Genomic DNA, 27599 nt, shown 5'->3' with positions numbered 1-27599 from the left:
TAACCTCACTTAAATGGCTTAGCCTGCGAGACAATGAGCTATCCAGATTACCAGACAGGATTGGCAACCTACTCCCATTGGAATACCTTGATATATCACTTAACAAAGTTACTTCTATGCCTGACTCATTCAGACAGTTGGAGTCTATTAATGAGCTGAAATTGGTTCACTGTGGCTGTTATCAGTTGGACTTTCTTTCTGAACTGAAACATCTGAAATACCTAACCGTAGACTTTTGGCAGCTGGTCTCTATTCAATGGCAGACAGCTAGCCAGTTACATGATTGTCTACAAATAAAATCTGTCTACTTAAATTATGAGACATGTCATAAACACTGCACAGATGGAAAGGATATACCAACAGTGGTAGTTGACCTAGAGGAGTTACAGCATGGTGATATAAACCTACAATACTGTCATGACCTGTTTTTCCCAAGTCCCCCTGATACCTTTAAGCACAAATATTGTGGTGATGTCATTAAGATGGATCTTAGTGGAAGCAACTTTAGAAACAAAACACTCAAAATAGGTTTCAGTGACTGTCATACCTTACTTGAGCTGAAGGTTGTCTTCTGCAATGTTAATGACAGAGGTCTTGAAACAGAGCTACTACATAATTTGATTCAGCTAGATATCAGTCGTAATGAAAGTAGGTATTATAATCAGGATTTTCCAGAATTCATCTTTACCCAAGATTCACTTCGGGAGCTAAACATGTCTAACTGCAAACTAAAATATGTGACAGAAAAGATAGGACAGCTGGTAAGTTTGACCCACCTTGATCTTAGCAAAAACAACATCAGATACCTTCCTGATGAATTGTGTAGCATTAGCTCACTTAGATGGCTTTCACTACAAAATAATGAGTTATCCGGCTTACCAGTGGGGATTGGCAGCCTACTCTCTTTGGAGTATCTTAATGTAACATTCAACAGAATTACCAATTTACCCCTGTCATTTAGACAGTTGAGTTCTATGAATGAGCTGAAATTGTCCCACTGTGGTTGCTACCAGGTGGATTTTCTTTCCGAATTTAAACAGTTAAAGGACCTGACTGTAGACTTTTGGCAACTGGTCTCAATTCCAAGACAGACAGCTGTTCAGTTACCAGAATTTCTGCAAATCAGAACAATATTTTTGGATCATAAGACATGTCCCAATTTATACTATATGAATGAAAACTCAATAACATCAGCAATGGTTGCCCTGGAAGATTTGCAATGTGGTCTTGTAAAGCCTAAATACTGCCATGCCCTGTCCATTCCAAGCCCTCCTGCTGACTTCAACTACAGTGGAAACATCATTAAGATGGACCTGAGTGGAAGCAGCTTTGTTGAGCCCACTCTCAAAATAGGATATATTCACACACTTCAGGAACTGACTGTTGTAAACTGTGACCTTGACCTCACATCCAATGAAATAGAACTACCTGCTAATCTGACCAAACTAGATGTGAGTGGTAATCATGGTCACCTCCGATGCATTGGTCAGCAAAATGCACTTCAGAAGCTCAGTGCGTCTTCCTGCGCGCTATGTTGGCTCACAGTAGAAATCGATCTGCTACAAAAATTAACCCACCTTGATCTTTGCAAAAACAATATTGAGTACCTTCCTGATGAACTGTGTAACATTACCTCTCTTATATGGCTGTCACTACAAGACAATAAGTTATCTTGCTTACCATTGAGGATTGGCAATTTAGTCTCTTTGGAATACCTTGATGTGTCATTTAACAAACTTGCTTCTATACCTGACTCATTCAGGCGGTTGAGTTCTATGACTGAACTAAAATTGTCACAATGTGGTTGCTGTCATTTGGCATTTTTGAATGAATTGAATTTCACAGAGACCAAAATTATATTACAATTAGACTTTTGGCAGTTGCTGTCAATTGATCAACACACCCTCATGCAGTGGCCTGGGTTGCTCAAGATTTCCATGAATTCAGTGAATTCTACTGTAATAGTTGATCTAGAAGGATTAAAGCAAGGTCAACTTAGCTTCCAAGACCTTAACATCAACAGCTTCTCAACTCCACCTCAGTCCTTCATCCATGGGCTTGGCAGGTCTTTCGTAGATCATGGCTATAACATACAAGTGCCACCATCAGTACATTTGGGTGCTAGCTCTAGCCAAGCACAAGTGTCAAGTTACTTCCTAGATGTAGTCAGCTACCTTGATCTTTCACACAACAAACTGAGAGAGATCCCTGATGCTTTGTCTTTACTTGGTAATCTCACCCATTTAGATATCAGCAACAATATCATTACAGCTTTGCCAAGGAGCCTGCTTGCACTGGAAAAAATTGAGTCCTTTTATGTCAACAGAAACAATATTATCAGGGAAGGCTTTGTTGACTTAGCATCTTTTAGGAATCTCAAGTATGTGAAGTTTGATCTTACAAATTACCCTCCTTTGGGCAGCCTACCAGCAAGTTTGATCTTTGTTACCATCACTTTGTGTGACAGTCAATCACACCACGTTGCTGATATAGATTGGGATATTCAAATATCACAGCAACCACACAAGTATTTTGACTTTGTTGTGAGGTCTTTGCAAGGCAGAACACCTGGTGAAGTTGCATTATCTGACAGTGACATGCATGCAATTTCTCCTATCATTCTTGACCTACCATGGACACAGAGGCCCTGGAAAGGAAATGTAATTTCTCTTCTCCTGTCAGGCAACAATTTGTCTGTAATTCCCCATGATACTTCAAAGTTGTTACATCTCCAACATCTGGATTTAAGTAGAAATAAAATCAGCTTCATACCAGCTAATATTTGGAAGTTATCAAACCTTAAATGTCTTGACATCAGTTTTAATAGGGTGCAAGAAATATCAGATGAAATCTTATTTGCCAAAAGATTGACAACTTTGTTTGTACAAGGTAATAAGTTAGTTGAATTACCACAAAGTATTTCTAACTTAAAGATGCTAGAGGAACTCTGTGTTTTTGCAAATGACGTAGATGTCAGCAGAACCCCAAATTTGTTCTCTATGATGGATTGTAAACACCTCAAAGTTGACATTGTGAATGCTGTAAGGTGTCAAAAACCTCCAAGGTACAATGAAAGTTTGCTTGTCCACTGCTACTATCAAGACGTGGATGTTATTGTAGTCTCAGCTAAGATACTGTTTGAGCACATGGTTGAAATTTCAAACATAAGTGTGTCACTGCAAACAAATGACAAGCAACAACAGCTTTCCTTGAACCTAGCAGGCTTTGGCCTAACAGCATATCCAAGCTCAGTTGTTTCTCAACTCAATGTTAAAGCTATAGATTTATCACAAAATAAAATAAGGGCTGTTCCAGAGCAGGTTTGTAAGCTCCAGAAAGAGCTTAACTATTTGAACCTTTCAGATAACAGCCTTAAAGGTTTACCACTATCCATTGGCCATCTTCAACAACTTGAGCAGTTGATTTTAGAATATAACCAAATCAACCAGCTTCCAGAGAGTATTGGTGTTTTACAAAACCTTTCTGTACTAAAACTCACTGCAAACTGCTTAAGAGAAGTTCCAAGATCTCTAAGTGACATGCTTGGTTTGAAAGAAATTGACTTGTCAAACAACAGCCTTGAGAGTATTCCTGAAATGATAGGAACATTGAAAAACCTTACATCTCTTGACATAAGTGGAAACAGCTTGTCCATTTTGCCATCATCTATTTGCAGTTGTCACTCACTAGAAACCATGAAATTGTCTAGTAACATGTTGTCTCAGTTACCAGACACCATTGACCAGTTGGAAAGTCTGTCTTTACTGCAAGCTAGTATGAACATACTTACTGTAATACCGCCATCTATCTGTAGTCTTAAGCATTTGAAAACCCTTGATGTCTCTTGGAACAGTATTACAGAGCTTCCAAGGAATCTTGGACACCTTTCAAGCTTGACTGTCCTGAAGGTGGAAAACAACCATCTTAGGGAACTGCCTGAATCCTTCACAGGACTGGTCAACCTGACGTCACTCAATGTTTCATCAAACAGCTTAAAAGCACTTCCAGATGAAATATTTGAGTTTGTGAAACTCACTGAGTTGCACATTGCTGATAACCAAATTGACACTCTACCAAACACCATCTGCGAGCTGCAAAAGTTAGAGTATTTAAGCCTTGAGAATAACAAACTTACAGTGTTACCTAACCAGTTTGGTCAACTAGAAAAATTGCATCACTTTGGCAAGGCCCAGATACAGGGTAATCCTATAGAACAGCCCCCAATTGAAGTGTTTGAACAAGGACTAGAAGGAGTTGTAGCATACTTTGAAGAGCTCAAACTATCCAAAGCTATTGAAGTGCCACGTGTCAAGGCCCTTTTGCTTGGTGAGGTAGAAGCTGGAAAAACAAGTTTGTGTAATGCCATCAGACTGGGGAAATCAAACCTGACAGACATCACAGATAGAACAGCAGGAATAGAAGTTCATCCAGCACGGCTGCAAGATAGCATACAAGTACTGATGCATGACTTTGGTGGTCATAGGATCTACCATTTAACCCATCAGTTCTTCTTCAGTACTGCAGCACTCTACCTCATAGTTGTGGATCTAAAGGCATTTAAAGAATCGTCCTTCAATGCTGCTGTTAAATATTGGCTAAATGTGATAAAAGCTCGCATTGACTCCAAACCAGTACTCAGGATTGTTGCTACACACATAGACTTGTGTGAGTCAGAAGAGATAAAAGAAAAATCAGAAGAAATAATGAAGAAAATGAAGCAAATTGAGAAAATTGAAGTAGAGTCCCTCACAAAACACCTATCAGATATAGATGATGCCTTGAACAGAGCTGGTACACCTTGTTCAGACTGGAGTCACTCCTTGGAGGGTTTTGACACCCAATCACTGAGGAAAAGAAGGAAATTCATTGAGCACCTTATTGACAACAGACCCATCTTTCCTGAGTTTCTTGATCTGGTGAGTTGTGACTTGAGTTTGGCTGGTATCAAGCAGTTGATAGAAAACATTGTTATATCATGTCAAGATCACAGACTCTTTCCACGTCGAATACTTCCAAAATCATGGTTTGAGCTGGAGCTTGCTATAAAAACTTTGAAACAAGAGGGAAATTTGCATTATCTCAGCATGGATGACGTTCAGAAAGTTGCCAAAGAAAAAGCAAATATGACCCCTACAAGGCTCACTCGAGCTCTGAAATACCTTCATGACATTGGGGAAATTGTTCATTTTTCAGACAGCCCAAAATTGTCTGACTTTGTGTTCCACAAACCTCAATGGTTGATGGATGTATTCAAACTAATCTACAAACCCGTAGAAAGATTTGATGAACGGTTTGCCTCAGTTTCTGATGCTGATTTTGATGACATGGTTGAAGATTTCTCCAGCAGAGGAATTGTATCAGAACAAATGATACAGTGTTTATGGAAACAAATGAACCTATCCAAACCAGAAGAATCTATGTTGATCTCCGTACTTCAGAAATTTGACCTTTGTTTTCAGATGCCAACAACTGAAAATACTGTGTCAAATGTGTATCGCTGTCCATGGTTGCTGAGTGATAGTGCCCCTCAACAGTTTGAGCAATGTTGGAAACAGAAGATTTCCTCTGATGAAGAAGTGTTGATGATTGTATTTCAACTACAAAACTATTGCCCTGTAGGTTTGTTTGAAACTCTTTCAGTGAAACTAGACAAATACTTCATTTGCCGTAAAGACTGGCAATATGGCATCATGGCAGTCAGTGAGGTGGGAAAGAACAAAATTTTGGTGCAACTTGAACCAAAACAAAGAAGTGAGGAAATCCTCATTTCTGTAAGAACACAAAGCAAGAAACTCAAACAAGCATGGGAGGTTATGGTGCAGATCATCAATACAACAAAGGAGCTCCTCCAACAGTGGCCAGGTGTACTGTACTGTGTCCGAGTGGTCTGTCCACACTGTCTGAAGCAAGGAGAGAAAAATCCTCACCGGTTCTCTGGAGCTGTTCTTGACAAGGCACCAAGAGGCACTGTTGTGTGCCCCAAAACAATGGAAGAGATTGATCCCAGACTGATTCACCCAGAAATAAGTATGTCTGTCTTGTTCTTTGTACTAGTTTTTCTGATCATTAGCTTGACATCTAATGTCATGATTACAGTAACTGTATATTTCTGGTGATAACTGGAGTTTACACTTCAGACAGGTGCTCACACATATGAGAGAACCATATTCCATTTCTCTTTGAGTCTGATGTGTCTTGTTTTCATTCATTCGGTCATATCTACCTTGTCAGGAAGACGGTTTAAATTGAATTCGTTTGATACGAATTGTCTGTTGAGCTTACAGTATACATTTGTATGTATATGTACTAATATCCCAATTTTCACAATTCATTGTTCCTGGCAATGTGTAATGATTGAAGCATTCCTGTGACAGTATATGGCCTGTTTGTCTCTGCCATGTAAACTAGGCCCAGCTCAGTGGCAGCAGAGGAGAAAGAGAGCCCTTGAGGAGAGTGGGAAGAGCCCAGCTCCTGAGGAGATCATGATGATGGAGAAACAACCACGATATTCAGGTACATGTGACTGTACTGCAAATGTCACTGAATATTTCATTATCAATGATAGAATTTCTGCAGATCTTGTGAATTAACCCAAACGCTGTTGTAATGTAATTGGCATGCACATATAAACCAACCAAGTTTTTTTTCTTTTTAAAGAACCAGAACTAGAACCTGAAAATACAGTGAGGAACAACACATCAGTTCATACAACACATGTTTCCAAGGACTGTCTTGCACAAAACAATGCTGACACAGGTATGAGAGTTTTGCCTGTTTTCTTTACTCCAGTACATTCAATTTCTTATTTTGTGATGTGTAGGAACACATGTAGAGACTGCTAGTAGGACCACAAATCTCCCTGTTGCTTCCACATCAACATAAATCAAATAAAATCATTGAGTAAATGTGGGGTCCAATTACATTATTGAATGTGTACAATGTATAACGTTAATTTGTTGTGAGATTGGCTGAGTCAGACACTCTCTGAACTATTTTCCTATCATATCTTACGTCAGAAAATGTATGGGAAAGGTTCAGAAGTATGTCGATAGAGATGCAGCCAGGAGATGAAGGTAACAGACTTGTAGCCCACCTGATGGAGTCAGGCCTCACACTTCGCCCAGACGTGCCCAGAGATGGGAACTGCCTCTTCCATGCTGTATCTGACCAACTTGTGCGCACTGGAAGTCAGTCAACCAGTCACTCACAGCTCAGACAAGACGTGGTCAGCTATCTGAGGCAACATCCTTACAATGTAAGCCAGTTACACAAAATGTATCTGGATATTGAACATTAAGTACATGTACCTGTGAACAGAAAGTGATATAATACTAAACACTTTTAAAATTTATACAAAGTTGGTACATACATGTATATTGTTACATGACTTTACTTACTATAGATAATTTTTAAAATTTCTGTCATTAGGTAATATTCTTCAAAGAGGAAAGTCAACATATTGTGCATGTTTTGTACAAGTTTTGTGATGTTAAATATGCATAGTACATTACATGTCTTTATCAAGTGTCTTCACCGCACGTTCAACTTAATATAAGAGTTTGAAATTAATTTTGGAATATCATTTTTGCACAATAATGTAGCTCGGAATTTGAATATTATCTTTATCCACTGAAGCTGGTCTGGGTGACTTTTGACACTAAACAAAGCTTAAAGTTTGTAGGCTTTAACTTAAAATTGCAAACAAACATGTACACTGGTAACAGTTGTTTCATTTCTTCTCACCTGGTATGAAAATTGATTTTATGACCTATATATTATACAATTGAAAACTTTACTCTCCCAGGCACAGGGAGATCACCTTCAGGCCTTTGTACCCAATGAAGACTGGGAAGGCTATCTACAGGGGATGTCACAAAATGGAGTGTGGGGAGACCACATTGTTCTACAGGCCTTGGCTTCAATGTTAGGCAGAGACATTAGGATCGTGTCCAGCATTGATGCAGACAACTACACAACCATACTGACACCTATGGGGAACCAACAAGATACAACAGGACCACCACCGCTACTGCTTGGTCACTATGCTGAAAACCACTATGCCAGTTTGGATGGTAGGTCAACAAAGTTAACATTCACATACATGCAGGTTAATTGTGAATTAACTGAAATATTATACATGTAATTGTGAATTCAAGATACATTATGTATAATATCATGTTGTGACTTAAGAAATTCCATATAGAAATTACTTACATGATGGCTGGTAATAGAGTGAATAGTATTATATATAATAATATTATATTATATTCAGTACTACATGTATATAGATTGCTTAATATGAATTACGATTACTGATGTCTTGATAGCTGACAGTTTATTTCAATTTTCATCATTTGTACAGTCTGCCAAAGATGTGTGGTCCTCCTGATCAATGATGAGTATGGCACTTCTAAGGGTGGGATTTCCACAATCAACCACCAGCTGTCACAGCTATTGAGACGTTTTGGAGCAGTTGTATACTGCACAGTACTATGGGTAACAACAGAAGACCAGGAAGAAGCAAAACAAGATGGTGTCAATCTCATCGAACCATCTGTGCAAGCTGGTGACACAAGGGAACCATCCTTAGACTGGCTCACGTATGACCACCATATCAGATTCCCAAACCTTCCTGAAGATGTGGGCTACATTATTGGTCATTCTGGTATCACAGACAAGGCAGCTGAGAAGATAAAAAACAGACGCTATCCACAAGCAAAGCTCTTCACATTCAACCATACAATACCTGAAGATACGGAACACTACAAGGGAGGTGGGAAACCATTAAAAGCATGGGTAAAAGAAAAGGACTTACTCAAGGTAGCTGCTGCTGCAGATGCTGCTTTCTCTGTGGGTAAACGAATCTATGACCACTTTGAAACCATGTACAAAGGAGACAAGAAACCAAAGGCACACCACCTATTCCTCCCAAAGCCTTCCGAGACATTTGAGAACACTCATGTCAAGCCAGGAGGGGAACAGAAAGTTGTCTTGTCTATCGGGAGAGTAAAAAATGTTGAACAACTCAAAGGACACGATTTGGCAGCACGGGCGATAGGCAAAGCTGCAGAGGTGATAGCAAATATCCGAATGCGTGTGCGTGGCATCAGTGAAGATGATTTTGAGACAAGCAAGAGAATCCTAGAAGACAACTTGCAAAGTGGCAGACTCAAGCCAACTCTGATTCCCTATGGCACACAGAAGGAGATCAGTGATGACATGAAGACGGCTCATCTAGTCCTGATGCCATCTCGGGCTGAGCCGTTCGGACTTGTTGGACTGGAGGCCCTGGCAGCAGGCATTCCTGTCCTCATCTCAAGCCAATCAGGACTTGCAGACCTAATCAACGACTTGATCCAGACAGGAAAATGTGACGCAGACCTCAGACACAGGATTGTGGAAACAAGTGTGAACGTTGGTGACTTGGACAAAGATGCATGTAAGTGGGCAGAGAAAATTGTGGACACTCTCAGGTGGAATGATCAAGAGTTTCAGAACGCAGCACGTTTCAAACAGCAACTTCAGGAGTCCAAGTATTGGGAGGAATCTCACCAAATTTTCCTCCAGGCCTGTGGTATCACAAATACCTCTTAGTCTATTCTTATTAAGTTGGAGTCAGGGAACATGGGAGCTAAACAACAGGAGCTATGATTATTGTTATGTATCAATCTTCTCCCAGTTTAGAGGTAACTTTTGAAATGATCACATTTAATTATATAATTTTGTATTTGACAGTTGACAGGTTGGAAACATACTTTCCCCTCATGTGAACATGCTTATGTTGTAATACTTTTAGTACCAGAAAATAGAAATAATATCTTAACTGTTGAAAGTGGCAATATCAAAGTATATCTGTTGATGACAGTATCAGATTCTTAAGAGTTTGACAGTAAAATGTTTTCCAACTGAACAAACCTTCTTGTGTAACCAAACCAAATGTGCTGCAATAGAATGAAAGCAAAATTGATATGTTACAGACAATATTAATGATCATACAGAAATGTGTTGCATTACAAATTGTAGATATTATAAGTCATACAGTAACCACCTTGTTCATCTAGACCTCTAGTGGAGCTCTAGATCTAACCCTCTTCCTGCTTCAGGTCCATACTGTTTTCTATAGTTGTATGTTTGATGTAAATAATTTAAAATATTATATTTTTGTACATTTGATGTAAATAAAGATTATATTTTTGTATGTTTGGTGTAAATAAAGATTCTATGTTTATATACAATTTTGCATGGATTATTTTGTGTGCTGAAACACATTACTTGGCAGAGAGGTCTTGATGACAAATAGTAATAAATAAATACACAAACCTAATTACAAGGTCACCATAACCCCATGACAGTAAGCTGGATCATAAAGGGCTAAGAAACATAAAATTCAATGTACTTCCAAAATGGACTAAAAAAACATCACAGAAAAGCCCATAGGGTACTAACGTTACATGTAGACAACTGCATGCTCACACTGGAGAACACATCTATTATATGATCCCGAGTTTTAACGTCAAACACTTTTATTTAGCACACCGTTCTTATCACCCACAGATATTTTTATACATAGTAACTGTAACTCAATTATTAAGTCATGATATGAGGCATGGGCATAAAGGTATGAAACTGATAGCTAGTGACAGATAAAGACAAAAGCATCCGGGGAGAAACGGAAAGGATGTTTGGAACAGTGCCCTTCCCTCCTGTTACTTCGTGCGTCCTCCACGGAGCTAGGACGCACTTTTGGTCAAAGATCTGTCATCAACTAATTTTGATCGCTTTGTATTGTACCTAGATTATCCTCTTAAATGTAAATGCTGTCAGGAGGGTAGAACTTTAATGAGTCAGGTCATGAAAGAGTGAGTGAGTGGTTTTCAGGAACCTTTCTATTCATGACATGTATTGCTCTTTGGAATTCTGATACCTTTCCGTAGCGGTGTGTTTAATAAGTGTTGAGTGCCAATATTAGTTGCAATTCCCGTGGTTGTAGAGTCAATAAATAGCTGTAAATGGCCTGTGCTTTTGCATGGAGTTAAAAGACGGATTTTTTTCTACATCCATGGTTTCTGGTTGTTTATCGTGTACCATACATGTATATGTCAATCTTTCACAGGGCGTAGGTTTAAGGACACAGTAGTTTATGAGACCAATATATTCGACTTAAAAATTAGTATAAGGATGCTTAAGTTAACGTTCCTATACAAATACATTGTGCTATTTGCTACGCGACAGTTGCGAAGTAGAACTACATGTACTTCTTGTCAAGGTGAGTCAGCGGTGTAATGCCACTTCGCACCGCCAACACTTCCGGGTGTGATTTGGTCCGTCATATGTGTGGAACTTTTACCGACCATATCGCGCCATATCATTTAGGTGTACCGAGAATTTTTGACACAAGGGGAGAAATGGGCCGTACAGACAAGCTGTATGTATATCAAAGTGATTCAGAAATGTGCCACAAGAAAGTCGCTTCCATCGATTTGGCCCAACGCAAACTCCGGCGCCATGATATCTTCAGCTGACGCACGGGATTCCCCGCGGAATGATACAGTACCACCGCGCGGCGAAAGCGGAACCATAAAGCACCTGCTCCCCAAGGTGTGCGGCAGGCGTCCATCTTAAGGGTGCCGACACCCACCCTCCGTTTCCATGAATATGTAAGGTAAGTGTTCCGTTATAACTTTCTTATGTTACATTCTCTATTAAGGGCTATAGTGTTGATATGAGCAATAGTTTTAAACTCAAACTATCCACCCGAAATTGTTGAGAAAGTTGACCAGGCCCTTTTGCACCTTTGTTCAACATGGCGGACATGTTTTCCCGTTGTTTTTCGCAGTTGTGTCGATGTCAAGTTCACGACGAGCTACCCACAGTAACGGCCATGTACAGCACAATTAAGGCAAAAGTACCGAAGTAACGGGTTCCTTTCTCAGCACTCGGTATACAGAGGTGAGGCGGCCTCCGTCCTAGATCTCCAGTGCCGAAGTTACGTCAACACTTGGTGCCCAGTGTCGGCGGCTTCAGCACTGGAAACTCTAAATCGGCAAATCAAACCTTGTCTAAAAGGGGTATAGAGATGCCGCCTTTGAACTCTAACACTTATATTTTCGAGATCGTACCGCCCGGGAAGCAAATTATAATCGGGGTGACAAGGTGATCGGCAGGACAATACTGCAAGGCTCAGATCCTCACATTTTTACAGACATAGACTTGGCCTACGATACTGTACTGTACGCCGCGCGGCCGACGTAAGCACCAGAGGCCCAGTGCCGAAATGATTTGAGAACTCGGCTCCCAGCGCCAAGAGTCACCGAGCACTGGAACGATCCAGTGAGGAATCCGTTACTTAGGGACTTCGGCACTTGCTATCCAGTGGTGAACGGCCTCCGAGCACTGGTAGCGAGTGCCGAGTGGAATTCAGCACTAGCTATCCAGTGGTGAACGGCCTCCGAGCGCTGGCTATCCAGTGGTGAACGGCCTCCGAGCTCTGGCAAACGAGTGCTGAGTGGAAGTTAACACCGGAAAACGAGTGCCCAGTCAAGATTCAGCTCTTGAATTCCAGTCCTGACGGTGTTTCAGCACTGGAACAAAGCCGTTTCTGCACTAGAATTCCAGTGCGGAGCTTTCTTCCGCACAGGGCCCCGAGTGTCGACGCCACTTTCCCCGTGAGTTCCGCACTGGGCGGCCAGTGAGGAACCCGTTACTTCGGTACCCTTGCACAATTAAGTGAAAATACGCCATGTAATGTGTGCTTAAGTCACCAGTTGTACTTACTCAGTTTACCTCCAAGCACACAGTTTGGGAAAGTTTGGTACAACGCCATGGTTATTTTTAGATCAAACCATATGACGTCACCTGGCCAGGGTCGCATTACACAGTCTTTCTTCTTGACTCCCGGGGCGATAGTAGTTCGGGTAAAAAGTAGTGCGAAAAGAAATATTGAAGACTTGTGCTGTGTATCCTGTGTGATGGGAATACCCAGTAAGTGGTTTTTATTACCTTGGTGAAAATGGAGGTATTGTTACCTGCATTACAAATGGAGGTATTGTTTTGGGCGTGTCTGTGGTTGTGTCTGTTTGTCTCTGTGTAATATGTGTTTCCATACATGTAATACCTGAGCTGCCATGACAGCCTAAGTTTATTTAGGAAGGTCTATAGATTTAATAGTGTTATAAATAAATAGCTGTACCCTAGATTCCAGGAACGTGATAGTAGGCCATTACAAAACAATTCAGGGGTACATCTTTCTGCATTTTGGGGTCAGCATAACTTAAAAAATTGTAGAAGAACTGTACTGATGTGATAAATTTTGAAATGCGGGTAGGTCTATGAAGGTCATTTGTAAAATATTTGTTGTATGATGAAATGTTAAAATGAATCCTGTGAATGAATAGGACTTTCATGCATACATTGGTATGTTCAACTAGCCTCCTGTGCAGGCCCCGCGGCGGTGGGGAAGAGTTTTTAACGCGTTATTTTAATATAGCCGGCCATCCTACATAGCCGCCGAGAGAAGGTTGCTTTCCGCCCACGGGCGGAAAGCAACCTTCTGATAGCATCCAATGACCATTTCATTACAATCCACAGTTAAAAGCAAAATGGGGGTGGACTTGGCCACCTACCGAGCTCGGATCGGCTGTTTCCAGAACCCGGCTCCCAGGTCTGCACGATGTCGGACCCAGGCATCGGCACTGCTGGTGGGAGTTATCCTGGCAAAGCTTTGGAACAAGGTGATGGGGCGTGGGGCAGGGAAACTTGTCAGGTAAGAACTGCCCAAGCTTTACTTTTATTTATTATAATATTATTAATGTCATGTGCATATATATATGTGATATAGAATATCATGTGTAGGTGATGTTGTGTTACGTGTGTTACGCCGAAGGGCGGTTATACCGGGCCCGGCTATACTGATACAGGTACAGATACAGATTGGTGGACACTGCAATTTGTATTTTCAGATGCTGCTATGTAATGATGTCATGTCTGCTGGCCTGGTTCCTGGCATGCAAACTTCTGCTGCAGGCAGGAGACATTGAGCAAAACCCTGGCCCTACATTAAGGTTTGTAAAATATAGTTTTTATAGATATAACGTTACCTATTAAGAAGGTCTCAATGCAGTAACATATTGGGTCATAAAATTGTTGAGGATAAAAAAATGGACACATCTTTCAAATGCTGATGTGATGTTCCTTGGTGCCTTCAATTTGCTTGGTATACAATAGATTGTATACAATGGAATACAAGTCTTCAGTATACTGTTGGACTCTGATATCTCCCTACCTTGTACCTACAGAGAAACAGACCCTGACACAGATGAGGTAGAGGAGCAAAGTTTGACGGCCAGACAAAATGATGATGGTCTCCTTGAGCTAGACCTATCTGGGAGGAATATGTCAAGTGTGCCAAACAAGGCATTCCAGCAAAATGACATACAGATTCTCAATCTCCAAGGTAACAGCATCAAAGTCATACCCATGGACATAGGTATGTTATTTCAGCTTAGACATTTGGACATCTGTTGCAACAAACTTTCCCACCTACCTGACTCCATTTCATCTTTATCAAATCTTGAAGAACTGAACATATCTGAGAACACAATAAAAGAGTTTCCTAGAGGAATGGAAAACTTGCAGGCACTGAAAGTGTTGATCTATCGAAAGAATGCCCTGGTCACCATACCTGAGCAGGTATTTTCATTCCCAGTTATTGAGGAGCTTGATGTTTCTGACAATGAGCTGTCAGAAGTGTCACCATTGTTAGGGAATCTGTTGTCATTAAAGGTGCTCAATCTCAGGTGGAACCAGTCTCTCCAAAGACTACCTCAGGAACTTTGCCAGTTGTCTAATCTAGAGGAGATAAACTTGTCTGTTTGTGACCTTGGTTGTTTGCCAGATGATATTGGTAAACTCAGGAAGCTAAAAACTCTCAAATTAAGTTGTAACAGAATTTCATCACTGCCAGCATCAGTTTTCCAGAGTCTTGTCAAGCTAGAGGAACTGGATCTTTGTGACAATTCAATTACAGAAATTCCAGAAAGCATTTCAAACCTGAAGAAGTTGAAGTCTTTCAAAGTAGCTGACAACCAACTTACAATGCTCCCCACAACTATTGTAGAGCTCCCAGAACTAAAATCATTAGATACATCCTATAATTCCATTATTGACTTGCCTGACAATTTTGAAGACTTGGTTCACATTGCTAACCTTAACTTGAAGCACAACAAAATCTCACTTGTGCCATTTTTGAAATGCAGAGCTTTACCTGCACTCCAAGAGGTACATCTCACAGGTAACCCAATCCAGCTATCTGAATCACAACTGGTGTCAGACTTTTGTAAAAAAAGAAGAGTTACTGTGTGTGTTGATCACAGACAGTATGTGCAATTGATAAAACAAAGCCATGTCTATGACATGATGGGGAAAGTTATCATTCTCTGGGAACAAGGCAATGAAGTTAATGCTTCAAGATACAAGTCTTTTGATCATATTGATTTGTCAAATCAGAGATTAAAGACAGTACCTTACAGTTTAGATATTCATGACCCTTCACAAATACTGCTGAGTCATAACAGGATCGAAACATTTCCCGTCAGCCCCCCTGTTATAGGATCTTCTAACTTAACACACCTTGACCTCAGTCATAACCTGTTATCAGCCCTTCCAGAAGAAATACGCCTTCTTTCAAATCTGAGAAATCTCAACGTGTCCCATAACAAACTGCATTCTATTCCTCTTGAGGTATATGAAATACTTTCATTAATGACTTTTGACATGTCGTACAATTTTGTCCAACAGCTGCCTCCAACAACTAAAATGCTTCAAAATTTGAAGCACCTGAATTTGTCTTACAATAAGTTCGAAACTGTACCCAATATCATTTTACAAACACAAAGTATTACATACCTAAACCTGTTAGGAAATGACATTGCTTCCCTCCCTGCAGACATTGTCAGACTAACAAATCTTGATACACTTTGTTATGATATAAGAAGGCTGCAAAATCTGAGCCATGCGCCATTTGAGTTGAAGACCATGCCCTGGAAGAACACTGAATGGACTGTGACTGTCAACTGTGACGATATGCCTAGTACTGCTGCTGAGATTAAAGCTCATTTCACTGTACGACCAAAGGAAGGATATTTGCAAGTCAAAACTGATACAAAAGAAGTGACTGAAGGTTGGTTTGATGAGCATTTACAGTATGAATTCAACAGCATTATTGATTGGTTTGAGGATACCCTTAGGGAGTTGAACTTGTCAAACTGCAATGCTCAGTCTTTACCAGAGACTATATTTTGCCTTTCTAAGCTTACAACTGTAAATGTCAGTAACAACATGTTGTCAAGTTTTCCTAGTAGACTAATAATGTTGCAAGATCTGCAAGTTCTGAACGTTTCAAAGTGTAGTCTTACTGCACTACCAGATTCAATAGGCGACCTTACCTCTCTTACAAGCTTGGACATATCCAGAAACAACCTCAAGACTCTGCCAAACTCCTTATCTAACCTGTCTAGATTAGAAACATTGTCTCTACAGAACTGTGGCTGTCATCAGGTAGAACTTCTGTCAAATCTAGTATCATTAAGACATGTGGAAGTGGACCTTGCTCAGCTTATAAACATTCGTATGTATTGTTTGGATAAATTTTCTACAGCAGGAACCACCATCAGTCTGGTACAGAGGAATATGTGGATTGCCAAAGTGATATCTATTGATGAACTCAGAGGGTCTGACCTTCACATTACTCCATCCTGTGTTAAATCAAGGTTCATGTATATTGAAACAGCTGCTGAAACCTGTCCTTTCAAAGATGTCCAGCCCTTGACTTATCTAAGTATCAGTGATCTTGAGTATATTCCTGATGTGGTGTTTTCAATTGATAGCTTGAAGGAATTGAAATTGTCAGAATGTACTTTGGGGACTTTTCCAGAAACAATTCAGCACCTGTCAAACTTAACTCAACTGGACTTAAGCAACAGTCATTTATCAAATGTACCCAAAGGCCTGGGGAAACTGAAAATGCTGCAAAAACTCAAGTTGTCAAACTGTGGTTTGAACACATTCCTAGAGCCCAGTAACAACACAACTCAACAATTGTCAAACTTTGCTTTGGACATTTCCAATAACAAATTAACAGCCCTTTCAAAAGGACTAGCTTCCTTGATATCATTGACAGAGTTAAATATATCACTTAACTGTATCACAGATATGATGTTACCAGAATCTATTGCCAAACTTCCATCCCTTCAAACACTGACAATTTTCCACTGTGGTTGCTATGAAATGGGATTTCTTTCTGAACTTAAACAGTTACAAGACCTCACAGTAGACTTTTGGCAGTTGGTATCCATTCAACAGCAGACAGCTGAACAGTTACCAGGTTGTGTACAGATCAATGTAGTTTACTTTGACCGTGACGAATGTGACGAGATATTCCTTGAGTGTGAAGAAGACGATTTACATGTACCATCATATAGGATTGCATTAGAGGATTTGCAACACAATTTTGTAAAACTGCAATGCAACAATGCCTACCTTGTGCCAAGCCCTCCTGATGACTTCAAATACAAAGGAGATATTATCAAAATGGATGTGAGTAGATCGAATTTTTACTGCTTAACACTTGATGCCATTCATACCCTACAGGAGCTTATCATCACCGACTGTGAAGTTGATAGCTACATGGACGAAATGGCATTAGAATTACCAGTGAATCTGACTAGACTAGATATGAGTTCAACTTCCATCACCATATTTGGTGATGGGTATGGTTTCCCCTCATCCATCTGTCAGCAAAGTGCACTTCAGGAACTAAAAATGTCTAACTGCAGCATACAACGTGTGTCAGAAGAGATTGGGCTGCTGGTAAATTTGACCCATCTTGATCTCAGCAGAAACAGTATTAAAGACCTTCCTGGTGAAATATGCAACATTACCTCACTTAAATGGCTTTGCCTACAACAAAATGAGTTATCCAGATTACCAGAGAGGATTGGTAACCTACTCTCTTTAGAATACCTTGATGTGTCAGTCAACAAACTTCATTCCATCCCTAATTCCTTCAAATTGTTGACTTGTATGAATAAGCTAAAACTATTCCACTGTGGTTGTTATCAGTTGGACTTTCTTTCTGAGCTCAAACAGTTGACAGAACTATCGGTAGACTTTTGGCAGCTGGTTTCTGTTCAACAGCAGACAGCTAACCAGTTACCAGATTGGGCACAGATGAAGGTTATTTACTTTGATCGTGAAATCTGTCTTGATATAGCTTGTGACTTTGAAGAAGATGATGCTATAGAATCAGTGAGAATTCCATTGGATAAGTTGCAATGTGGTATCATAGAACTGCAAGGCCAACAAAACTTTTTTATTCCAAGTCCTCCAAGTAACTTCAACTATGTTGGAAACATCATTAAGATGGACCTGAGTGGAAGCAGCTTTGATGAGCCCACTCTCAAAATAGGATTTATTCACACACTTCAGGAACTGACTGTTGCAAACTGTGACCTTGACCTCACATCCGATAAAATAGACCTACCTGCTAATCTGACCAAACTAGATGTGAGTGGTAATCATGGTCACCTCCGATGCATTGGTCAGCAAAATGCACTTCAGAAGCTCAAAATGTCTAACTGCAGCATACATCGTGTGTCAAAAGAGATCGCATTGCTGGTAAATTTGACCCATCTTGATCTCAGCAGAAACAGTATTGAATACCTTCCTGATGGAATATGCAACATGACCTCACTTATATGGCTGTCACTTCAAGACAATAACTTATCCATATTACCAGTGAGGATTGGCAACCTACTTTCTTTAGAATACCTTGATGTGGCATTTAACAAACTTGCTACCATCCCTGACTCATTCAGACAGTTGAGTTCTATAAATGAACTAAGATTGTCACAGTGTGGTTGCTGTCATTTGACATTTTTGAATGAATTCAGAAAGATCAAAATGTTACAATTAGACTTTTGGCAGTTGCTTTCAATTCCTCAACACACACTGCAGCAGTTCCCTGGGTTGCTAAATATTTCCATGTATTCAGCAACATCTGCTGACTGTGCTGTAACAGTTGATCTAGAAGGGTTACAGCAAGGTCAACTAAACTTCCATCACCTAAACATCAACAGCTTCTTTGTCCCACCTCAGTCCTTCAGCCATTTACTCAGTAGGTCTATAATAGATCATGGTTATAACATACCGGTGCCACCATCAGTGAATTTGGCCAGCTCCAGCCAAGCACAAGTGTCAACTTACTTCCAAGATATAGTCAAATACCTTGATCTTTCACACAACAAACTGAGAGAGATCCCTGAGGCTTTATTTTACCTTGGTAATCTCACCTACCTGGATATCAGCAACAATATCATTACAGCTCTGCCAGGGAATGTGTTTTCATTTCAAAAGCTGAGTTCACTTCAGCACCTTGCCCTTTCACATAACAAGCTGGACTGGATCCCTGAAGCTTTATGCTTACTTGGAAATCTCACCAATTTGGATATCAGCAACAATATCATTACAGCTTTGCCATGGAATGTGTTTTCATTTCAAAAGCTGAGTTCACTTCAGCACCTTGCCCTTTCACATAACAAGCTGGAAAGGATCCCTGAAGCTTTATGCTTACTTGGTAATCTCAGCTATTTGGATATCAGCAACAATATTATTACAGCTTTGCCAAGAGGCTTGGTTGCACTGAAGGAAATTGAGTCCTTCTATGTCAACCGAAACAAGATAGTCTGGGAAAGCTTTATTGATCTAGCAGTTTACAAGAAGCTCAAACATGTCAAGTTTGATCTTATTAATTACCCCTCTTTGGACAGACTGCCTTCAAGTTTGATCTCTGTTACTCTCACATTATGTGATGGTCACAGAAACCACATTACTGACATAGATTGGGACATTCAAACATCCAAGAAGCCACACAAATACTTTGATTTTGTAGTCAGGTGTTTGCAGGGCAGAGCCCCTGATGAAGTTATGTTATCTAGCAGTGACATGTACACAATTTCTCCCATTGTTTTTTCCCTACCTGTACCAGAGGGAAGTGAAAGGGTTCATTCTCTTCTGCTGTCTGGCAATAATATGTCTGAAGTTCCCTCTGATACCTTTCAGTTGCTGAATCTTCAGAATCTGGATTTACGTAAAAATAACATCAGCTTGATACCAGGTGACCTTTGGAAGTTGCCAAACCTGACCTTTCTTGATGTCAGTTATAACAAGATAAAGGAAATAACAGGGGAAATCTCATTTGCCAAAAGATTGACAATCTTGTTAGCACAGGATAATGAACTTACCGAATTACCCCAAAGTATTTCCACCTTGCCATTACTAGAGGAACTTTGTGTTTTTTCAAATGACATAAACATCAGCCAAACTCCAAATGTGCTGTCTATGATGGCTCTAAAACACCTCAAGGTTGATCTGGCAAATGCTGTGAAGTGTGAAAGCCATCTGAGGTGCAGTGAAAGCCTGCTTATGCATTGCTACTATCAATCAGAGTGTGTTTTTGTTATCTCTGCTCAAATCTTCTTTGAACATTTGACACAAAGAAGCATGCTGCTGCAAGGAATTGACAAGCAGTTTTCCATTTACCTAGCAGGCTTTGGCTTAGTAGAATTTCCTGGGCTTATCATTTCTCAACATTTAAATGTTGAATCTATAGATTTGTCCCAAAATGAAATAAAGGATATTCCTCCAGAGGCATCCAAGCTTCAGCATTTGCAGAAAATTATACTGTCCCAGAATGGCATTCAGTATTTCCCTCAATATCTACATCATTGTAAATCACTTAAACATCTTGATCTTTACCTTAATGCAATACAAAGTCTTCCAGATAATATTGGAGAACTGAAGGGGCTTACGTATCTAAACTTGTCAAGTAACAGTCTAAAGCAGTTACCACTGTCCATTGGCAATCTTCAACAACTTGAAGAGTTGGTTCTTGAATATAACCAAATTGACCATCTACCAGATAGCATTGAAAGATTACAGAAAATTTCTACACTAAGACTTTCTGCAAACTGCTTAAGAGCAGTTCCAGGTTCATTATGTAACCTGGTTTGTCTAAAACAACTTGACTTGTCAAACAATGGTCTTGAAAGTATTCCTGAAATGATAGGAACTTTAAGAAGTCTTACATCTCTTGACATAAGTGGAAATAGTTTGTCTGTGCTGCCATCATCCATTTGTAGTTGTCATTCACTGGAAACCATGAAATTGTCCAGTAACACATTGACTCAGTTACCAGATTGCATTGACCATTTGGAAAACCTTACAGTGCTACAAGCTAGTATGAACAGACTAAGTGTAATACCTTCATCTATCTGTAGGCTTCAACGTTTGCAAACCCTTGATGTGTCTGTGAACAATATTACTGAGCTTCCTAGGGAGATGGGAGAATTGTCTAACTTAACTGCCCTAAATGTAGGCAACAACCATCTCAAAGAACTGCCTGAGTCCTTCACAAAGCTGGTAAATGTGACCTCTGTTGACATTTCATCAAATGACTTAAAAGCAATACCAGAAGAAATGTTTGAGTTTGTGAAATTAATTGAGTTCAACATTTCAGGTAACAAAATTGACACTCTACCAAACACCCTCTGTGAGCTGCAAAATCTAGAGTATCTGAACCTTGAGGAGAACAATATCAGAGCGTTGCCAACACAATTTGGTAAACTCCACAAGCTACGCCAATTTGGGAAGGAACAAATACAGGACAATCCAATAGAACAGCCCCCAATTGAAGTGTTTGAACAGGGATTGGAAGGAGTTGTTGCATATTTTGAAGAGCTGAATCTATCCAAAGCTATTGAAGTGCCACGTGTCAAGGCCCTTTTGCTTGGTGAGGTAGAAGCTGGAAAAACAAGTTTGTGTAATGCCATCAGACTGGGGAAATCAAACCTGACAGACATCACAGATAGAACAGCAGGAATAGAAGTTCATCCAGCACGGCTGCAAGATAGCATACAAGTATTGATGCATGACTTTGGCGGTCATAAAATCTACCATTTAACCCATCAGTTCTTCTTCAGTACTGCAGCTTTGTACCTGATTGTTGTGGATCTAAAGGCATTTGAAGAATCATCCTTTGATGCTGCTGTTAAATATTGGTTAAATGTGATAAAAGCTCGCATTGACTCCAAACCAGTACTCCGGATTGTTGCTACACACATAGACTTGTGTGATTCAGAAGAGATGAAAGAAAAAGCAGAAGCAATAATGAAGAAAATGAAGCAAATTGAGAAAATTGAAGTAGAGTCCCTCAAAAAACACCTATCAGATATAGATGATGCCTTGAACAGAGCTGGTACACCTTGTTCAGACTGGAGTCACTCCTTGGAGGGTTTTGACACCCAATCCCTGAGGAAAAGAAGGAAATTCATTGAGCACCTTATTGACAACAGACCCATCTTTCCTGAGTTTGTTGATCTGGTGAGTTGTGACTTGAGTTTGGCTGGTATCAAGCAGTTGATAGAAAACATTGTTATATCATGTCAAGATCACAGACTCTTTCCACGTCGAATCCTTCCAAAATCATGGTTTGAGCTGGAGCTTACAATAAAAACTTTGAAACAAGAGGGACATTTGCATTATCTCAGCATGGACGATGTTCAGAAAGTTGCCAAAGAAAAAGCAAATATGACCCCTACAAGGCTCAATCGAGCTCTGAAATACCTTCATGATATTGGGGAAATTGTTCATTTTTCAGACAGCCCCAAATTGTCTGACTTTGTGTTCCACAAACCTCAATGGTTGATGGATGTATTCAAACTAATCTACAAACCCGTTGAAAGATTTGATGAACGGTTTGCCTCAGTTTCTGATGCTGATTTTGATGACATGGTTGAAGATTTCTCCAACAGAGGAATTGTATCAGAACAGATGATACAGTGTTTATGGAAACAAATGAACCTATCTAAACCAGAAGAATCTATGTTGATCTGCCTACTTCAGAAATTTGACCTTTGTTTTCAGATGCCAACAGCTGAGAATACTGTGTCAAATGTGTATCGCTTTCCGTGGTTGCTGAGTGATAGTGCCCCTCAACAGTTTGAGCAATGTTGGAAACAGAAGATTTCCTTTGATGAAGAAGTATTGATGATTGTATTTCAACTACAAAACTATTGCCCTGTAGGTTTGTTTGAAACTCTTTCAGTGAAACTAGACAAATATGTAATTTGTCGTAAAGACTGGAAATATGGCATCATGGCAGTCAGTGAGGTGGGAAAGAGCAAAATTTTGGTCCAGCTTGAAACGAAACAAAGAAGTGAGGAAATCCTCATTTCTGTGAGAACACAAAGCAAGAAACTCAAACAAGCATGGGAGGTTATGGTGTTGATCATCAATGCAACAAAGGAGCTCCTTCAGCAATGGCCAGGTGTACTGTACTGTGTCCGAGTGGTCTGCCCACACTGTCTGAAGCAAGGAGTGGACAAGCCTCACCGGTTCTCTGGAGCTGTCCTGGACAAGGCACCAAGAGGCACTGTTGTGTGCCCCAAAACATTGGAAGAGATTGATCCCAGACTGATTCACCCAGAAATAAGTATGTCTGTCTTGTTCTTTGTACTAGTTTTTCTGATCATTAGCTTGACATCTAATGTCATGATTACAGTAACTGTATATTTCTGGTGATAACTGGAGTTTACACTTCAGACAGGTGCTCACACATATGAGAGAACCATATTCCATTTCTCTTTGAGTCTGATGTGTCTTGTTTTCATTCATTCGGACATATCTACCTTGTCAGGAAGACGGTTTAAATTGAATTCGTTTGATACGAATTGTCTGTTGAGCTTACAGTATACATTTGTATGTATATGTACTAATATCCCAATTTTCACAATTCATTGTTCCTGGCAATGTGTAATGATTGAAGCATTCCTGTGACAGTATATGGCCTGTTTGTCTCTGCCATGTAAACTAGGCCCAGCTCAGTGGCAGCAGAGGAGAAAGAGAGCCCTTGAGGAGAGTGGGAAGAGCCCAGCTCCTGAGGAGATCATGATGATGGAGAAACAACCACGATATTCAGGTACATGTGACTGTACTGCAAATGTCACTGAATATTTCATTATCAATGAAAGAATTTCTGCAGATCTTGTGAATTAACCCAAACGCTGTTGTAATGTAATTGGCATGCACATATAAACCAACCAAGTTTTTTTTCTTTTTAAAGAACCAGAACTAGAACCTGAAAATACAGTGAGAAACAACACTGCAGTTCATACAACACATGTTTCCAAGGACTGTCTCGCCCAAAACAATGCTGACACAGGTATGAGAGTTTTGCCTGTTTCTTAACTCCAGTACATTCAATTTCTTATTAAGTGATGTGTAGGAACACATGTGGAGACTGCTGGTAGGACCACGAATCTCCCTGTTGCTTCCACATCCACATAAAACAAAACAAATCGTTGAGTAAATGTGGGGTCCAATTACATTATTGAATGTATATATGTATAATGTTAATTTAATAATGATTGTGAGATTGGCTGAGTCAGAAACTCTCCGAATTATTTTCCTATCATATGTTACTTCAGAAAATGTATGGGAAAGAAGTATGTCGATAGAGATACAGCCAGGAGATGAAGGTAACAGACTTGCAGCCCACCTGATGGAGTCAGGCCTCACACTTCGCCCAGACGTGCCCAGAGATGGGAACTGCCTCTTCCATGCAGTATCTGACCAACTTGTGCGCACTGGAAGTCAGCCAACCAGTCACTCACAGCTCAGACAAGACGTGGTCACCTATCTGAGGCAACATCCTTACAATGTAAGGCTGTTATACAATTTCTCAATATCAAACATAAAGGGCCTATGAACAAAAAACGAAAATTAAGAATATTATACAAACTTAGTACATGTACATAAAATGTTACGCATGACTTTCCTAAAAGAGTTTTAAAAATAAATGTCATTAGGTTGATGTTCTTCAAAGAGGAACTACAAGTCTTGTGTTATGTTATGTTATTATGTGCACTAAATATTACATAGTACATAATAAATAAATATCTTCAAGACTTTATCAAGTGCCATAAGCCCAGGTTCAACTTATCATTATCATAAATGATGATAAGAATAATTGCAAACATTCAGGTAACAGTATGTCATTTCATTTCTTCTCACCTCAGATATACTTTCCTCTTCCAGGGGCAGGGTGATCACCTTTGTAAGTTTGTACCAGATAAAGACTGGGAAGACTATTTACAGGAGATGTCACAAAATGGAGTGTGGGGAGACCACATTGTTCTACAGGCCTTTGCTTCCATGTTAGACAGGGACATTAGGATCGTGTCCAGCATTGATGCAGACAACTACACAACCATACTGACACCTATGGGAAACCAACAAGATACAACAGGACCACCACTACTGCTTGGTCACTATGCTGAAAACCACTATGCCAGCCTGGATGGTAGGTATACTTACTATTTTTCTACTGTTAAAGAAAGCCAACAAAGTCAACATGCATGTTAATGTAAATTCAAAGATACTAATAAAAAGATGGCAGAGGAGAGAGTTGATATTTATGGTTGTCTAATGACAGTTAAATATTGTATGATTGCTTGAGCCCAGTGTCTTGTTCAATTGCTGACAGATTATTTCAATTTCCATCATCTGTACAGTCTGCCAAAGATGTGCGGTCCTGCTAGTCAGTGATGAGTATGGCACTTCCAAGGGTGGGATTTCCACCATCAACCAACAGCTGGCACTACTATTAAGACGTTTTGGAGCAGTTGTGTACTGCACAGTACTATGGGCAACAACAGAAGACCAGGAAGAAGCAAGAAAAGATGGTGTCCATCTCATCAGTCCATTTGTGCGACCTGGAGACAAAAGGAAACCATCCTTAGACTGGCTCACGTATGACCACCATATCAGATTCCCAAACCTTCCTGAAGATGTGGGCTACATTGTTGGTCATTCTGGTATCACAGACAAGGCAGCCGAGGATATAAAAAACAGCCGCTATCCACAAGCAAAGCTCTTCACATTCAACCATACAATACCTGAAGATACAGAACACTACAAGGGAGGACAGAAAACATTGAAAGCATGGGAAAAAGAAATGGAAATACTCAAGGTAGCTGCTGCTGCAGATGCTGTTTTCTCTGTGGGTAAACGAATCTACGACCACTTCAAAACCATGTACAAAGGAGACAAGAACCCAAAGAAACATCACCTCTTCCTCCCAAAGCCTTCCGAGACATTTGAGAACACTCATGTCAAGCCAGGAGGAGAACAGAAAGTTGTCTTGTTTATCGGGAGAGTAAAAAATGTTGAACGACTCAAAGGGCACGACTTGGCAGCACTGGCGATAGGCAAAGCTGCAGAGGAGATAGCAAAATATAATACTAGTATCCGAATGCGTGTGCGTGGCATCAGTGAAGATGATTTTGAGACAAGCCAGAGAATCCTAGAAGACAACTTGCAAAGTGGCAGACTCAAACCAACTCTGATTCCCTATGGCACACAGAAGGAGATCAGTGATGACATGAAGACAGCCCATCTAGTCCTGATGCCATCTCGGGCTGAGCCGTTCGGACTTGTTGGACTGGAGGCCCTGGCAGCAGGCATCCCTGTCCTCATCTCAAGCCAATCAGGACTTGCAGACCTAATCAACGACTTGATCCAGACAGGAAAATGTGACGCAGACCTCAGGCACAGGATTGTGGAAACAAGCGTGAATGTTAGTGACCTGGACAAAGATGCATGTAAGTGGGCAGATAAAATCGTGGACACTCTCAGGCGGAATGATGAAGAGTTTAAGAAAGCAGCCCGTTTCAAACAGCAACTTCAGGACTCCAAGTATTGGGAGGAATCTCACCAAATTTTCCTCCAGGCATGTGGCATTACAAATACCTCTTAGAATTATATAGTACTTAGTAAGTTGGAGTCAGGAAACATGGGAGCTGAACAACAGGAGATAACTTTTGTAATGACCATCTGAAATCTATGATTTTGTATTGGTTGGAAACATTCTTTCTCCTCAGTGAGCACACATATGTTGCAATGTACAAGAAAATGAAATAATATAAATTTTAACTGTTGGAAGTGGCAATGAATATTTTTGTTGAAGACAATATGACAGTTTGACTGTAAAATGTTTTCCAACTGAACAAATCTTGTGTAACCAAACCAAATGTGCAATCAAATGAAAGTAAAATGGATAAGTTACAAATACAGAAATGTGTTGCATGGCAAATTGTAGATAAGTCATACAGTAACCACCTTGTTCATCTAGACCTCTAGTGCAGCTCTAGATCTAACCCTCTTCCTGCTTCAGGTCCATACAGTTTTCTATAGTTGTCTGTTAACTTTGATGTCAATAATTTAAAATATTATATTTTTGTACGTTTGATGTAAATAAAGATTATATTTTTGTATGTTTGGTGTAAATAAAGATTATATTTTATATACAACTTTGCATGGATTATTTTGTGTGCTGAAACACATTACTAAGTCTTGATGACACATATATATAAAAGTACCGGTAGTCAACATTTAAGGACAAACCTAACTACAAGGTACCATAACCCTATGACAGTAAACTGAATGTTGAAGGGCAATGTACTCCAAAGGACTTTTATATGATTACA

The 27599-nt window shown here is 40.0% G+C and overlaps 3 protein-coding genes across 5 annotated transcripts; all 3 read left to right on the top strand.

The window, feature by feature from the left end:
- LOC109484370 (leucine-rich repeat protein soc-2 homolog) lies at nucleotides 1–1574 on the top strand (the record flags this gene model as incomplete). The annotated part of the gene is made up of 2 exons (XM_019787621.1): nucleotides 1–1162; nucleotides 1202–1574. Coding segments are annotated over exons 1-2 (1419 nt in total), but the record flags the coding sequence as incomplete, so codon positions are not given.
- A 59-nt stretch (nucleotides 1575–1633) lies between these two features.
- Nucleotides 1634–5583, top strand: LOC109484369 (malignant fibrous histiocytoma-amplified sequence 1 homolog). Its single transcript, XM_019787620.1, has 2 exons — nucleotides 1634–5429; nucleotides 5575–5583. The coding sequence occupies exons 1-2, from the start codon at nucleotides 1776–1778 to the stop codon at nucleotides 5581–5583; spliced, it is 3663 nt and encodes a 1220-aa protein (XP_019643179.1). The 5' UTR covers nucleotides 1634–1775.
- LOC109484505 lies at nucleotides 5499–27417 on the top strand. 3 transcript variants are annotated; one of them, XM_019787794.1, is made up of 7 exons: nucleotides 5499–6027; nucleotides 6409–6513; nucleotides 6658–6756; nucleotides 7017–7067; nucleotides 24585–24772; nucleotides 25150–25414; nucleotides 25626–27417. In XM_019787794.1, exons 1-7 carry the CDS (start codon nucleotides 5583–5585, stop codon nucleotides 26867–26869), a joined length of 2397 nt encoding a protein of 798 aa, XP_019643353.1. In that variant the 5' UTR covers nucleotides 5499–5582; the 3' UTR covers nucleotides 26870–27417. The 3 variants fall into 3 exon arrangements, with proteins under 3 accessions (XP_019643353.1, XP_019643352.1, XP_019643354.1); XM_019787793.1 differs by lacking the exon at nucleotides 24585–24772 and having other exon boundaries at nucleotides 5500–6027; nucleotides 7017–7255; XM_019787795.1 differs by lacking the exons at nucleotides 5499–6027; nucleotides 24585–24772 and having other exon boundaries at nucleotides 6232–6513; nucleotides 7017–7255.
- Nucleotides 27418–27599: the final 182 nt, after the last annotated feature.

Source organism: Branchiostoma belcheri, unplaced genomic scaffold (genome assembly GCF_001625305.1).
Source record: "Branchiostoma belcheri isolate BF01 breed outbred unplaced genomic scaffold, Haploidv18h27 scaffold7, whole genome shotgun sequence".
NCBI lineage: Eukaryota > Metazoa > Chordata > Leptocardii > Amphioxiformes > Branchiostomatidae > Branchiostoma > Branchiostoma belcheri.
This window is presented reverse-complemented; position numbering and strand designations above follow the sequence as displayed.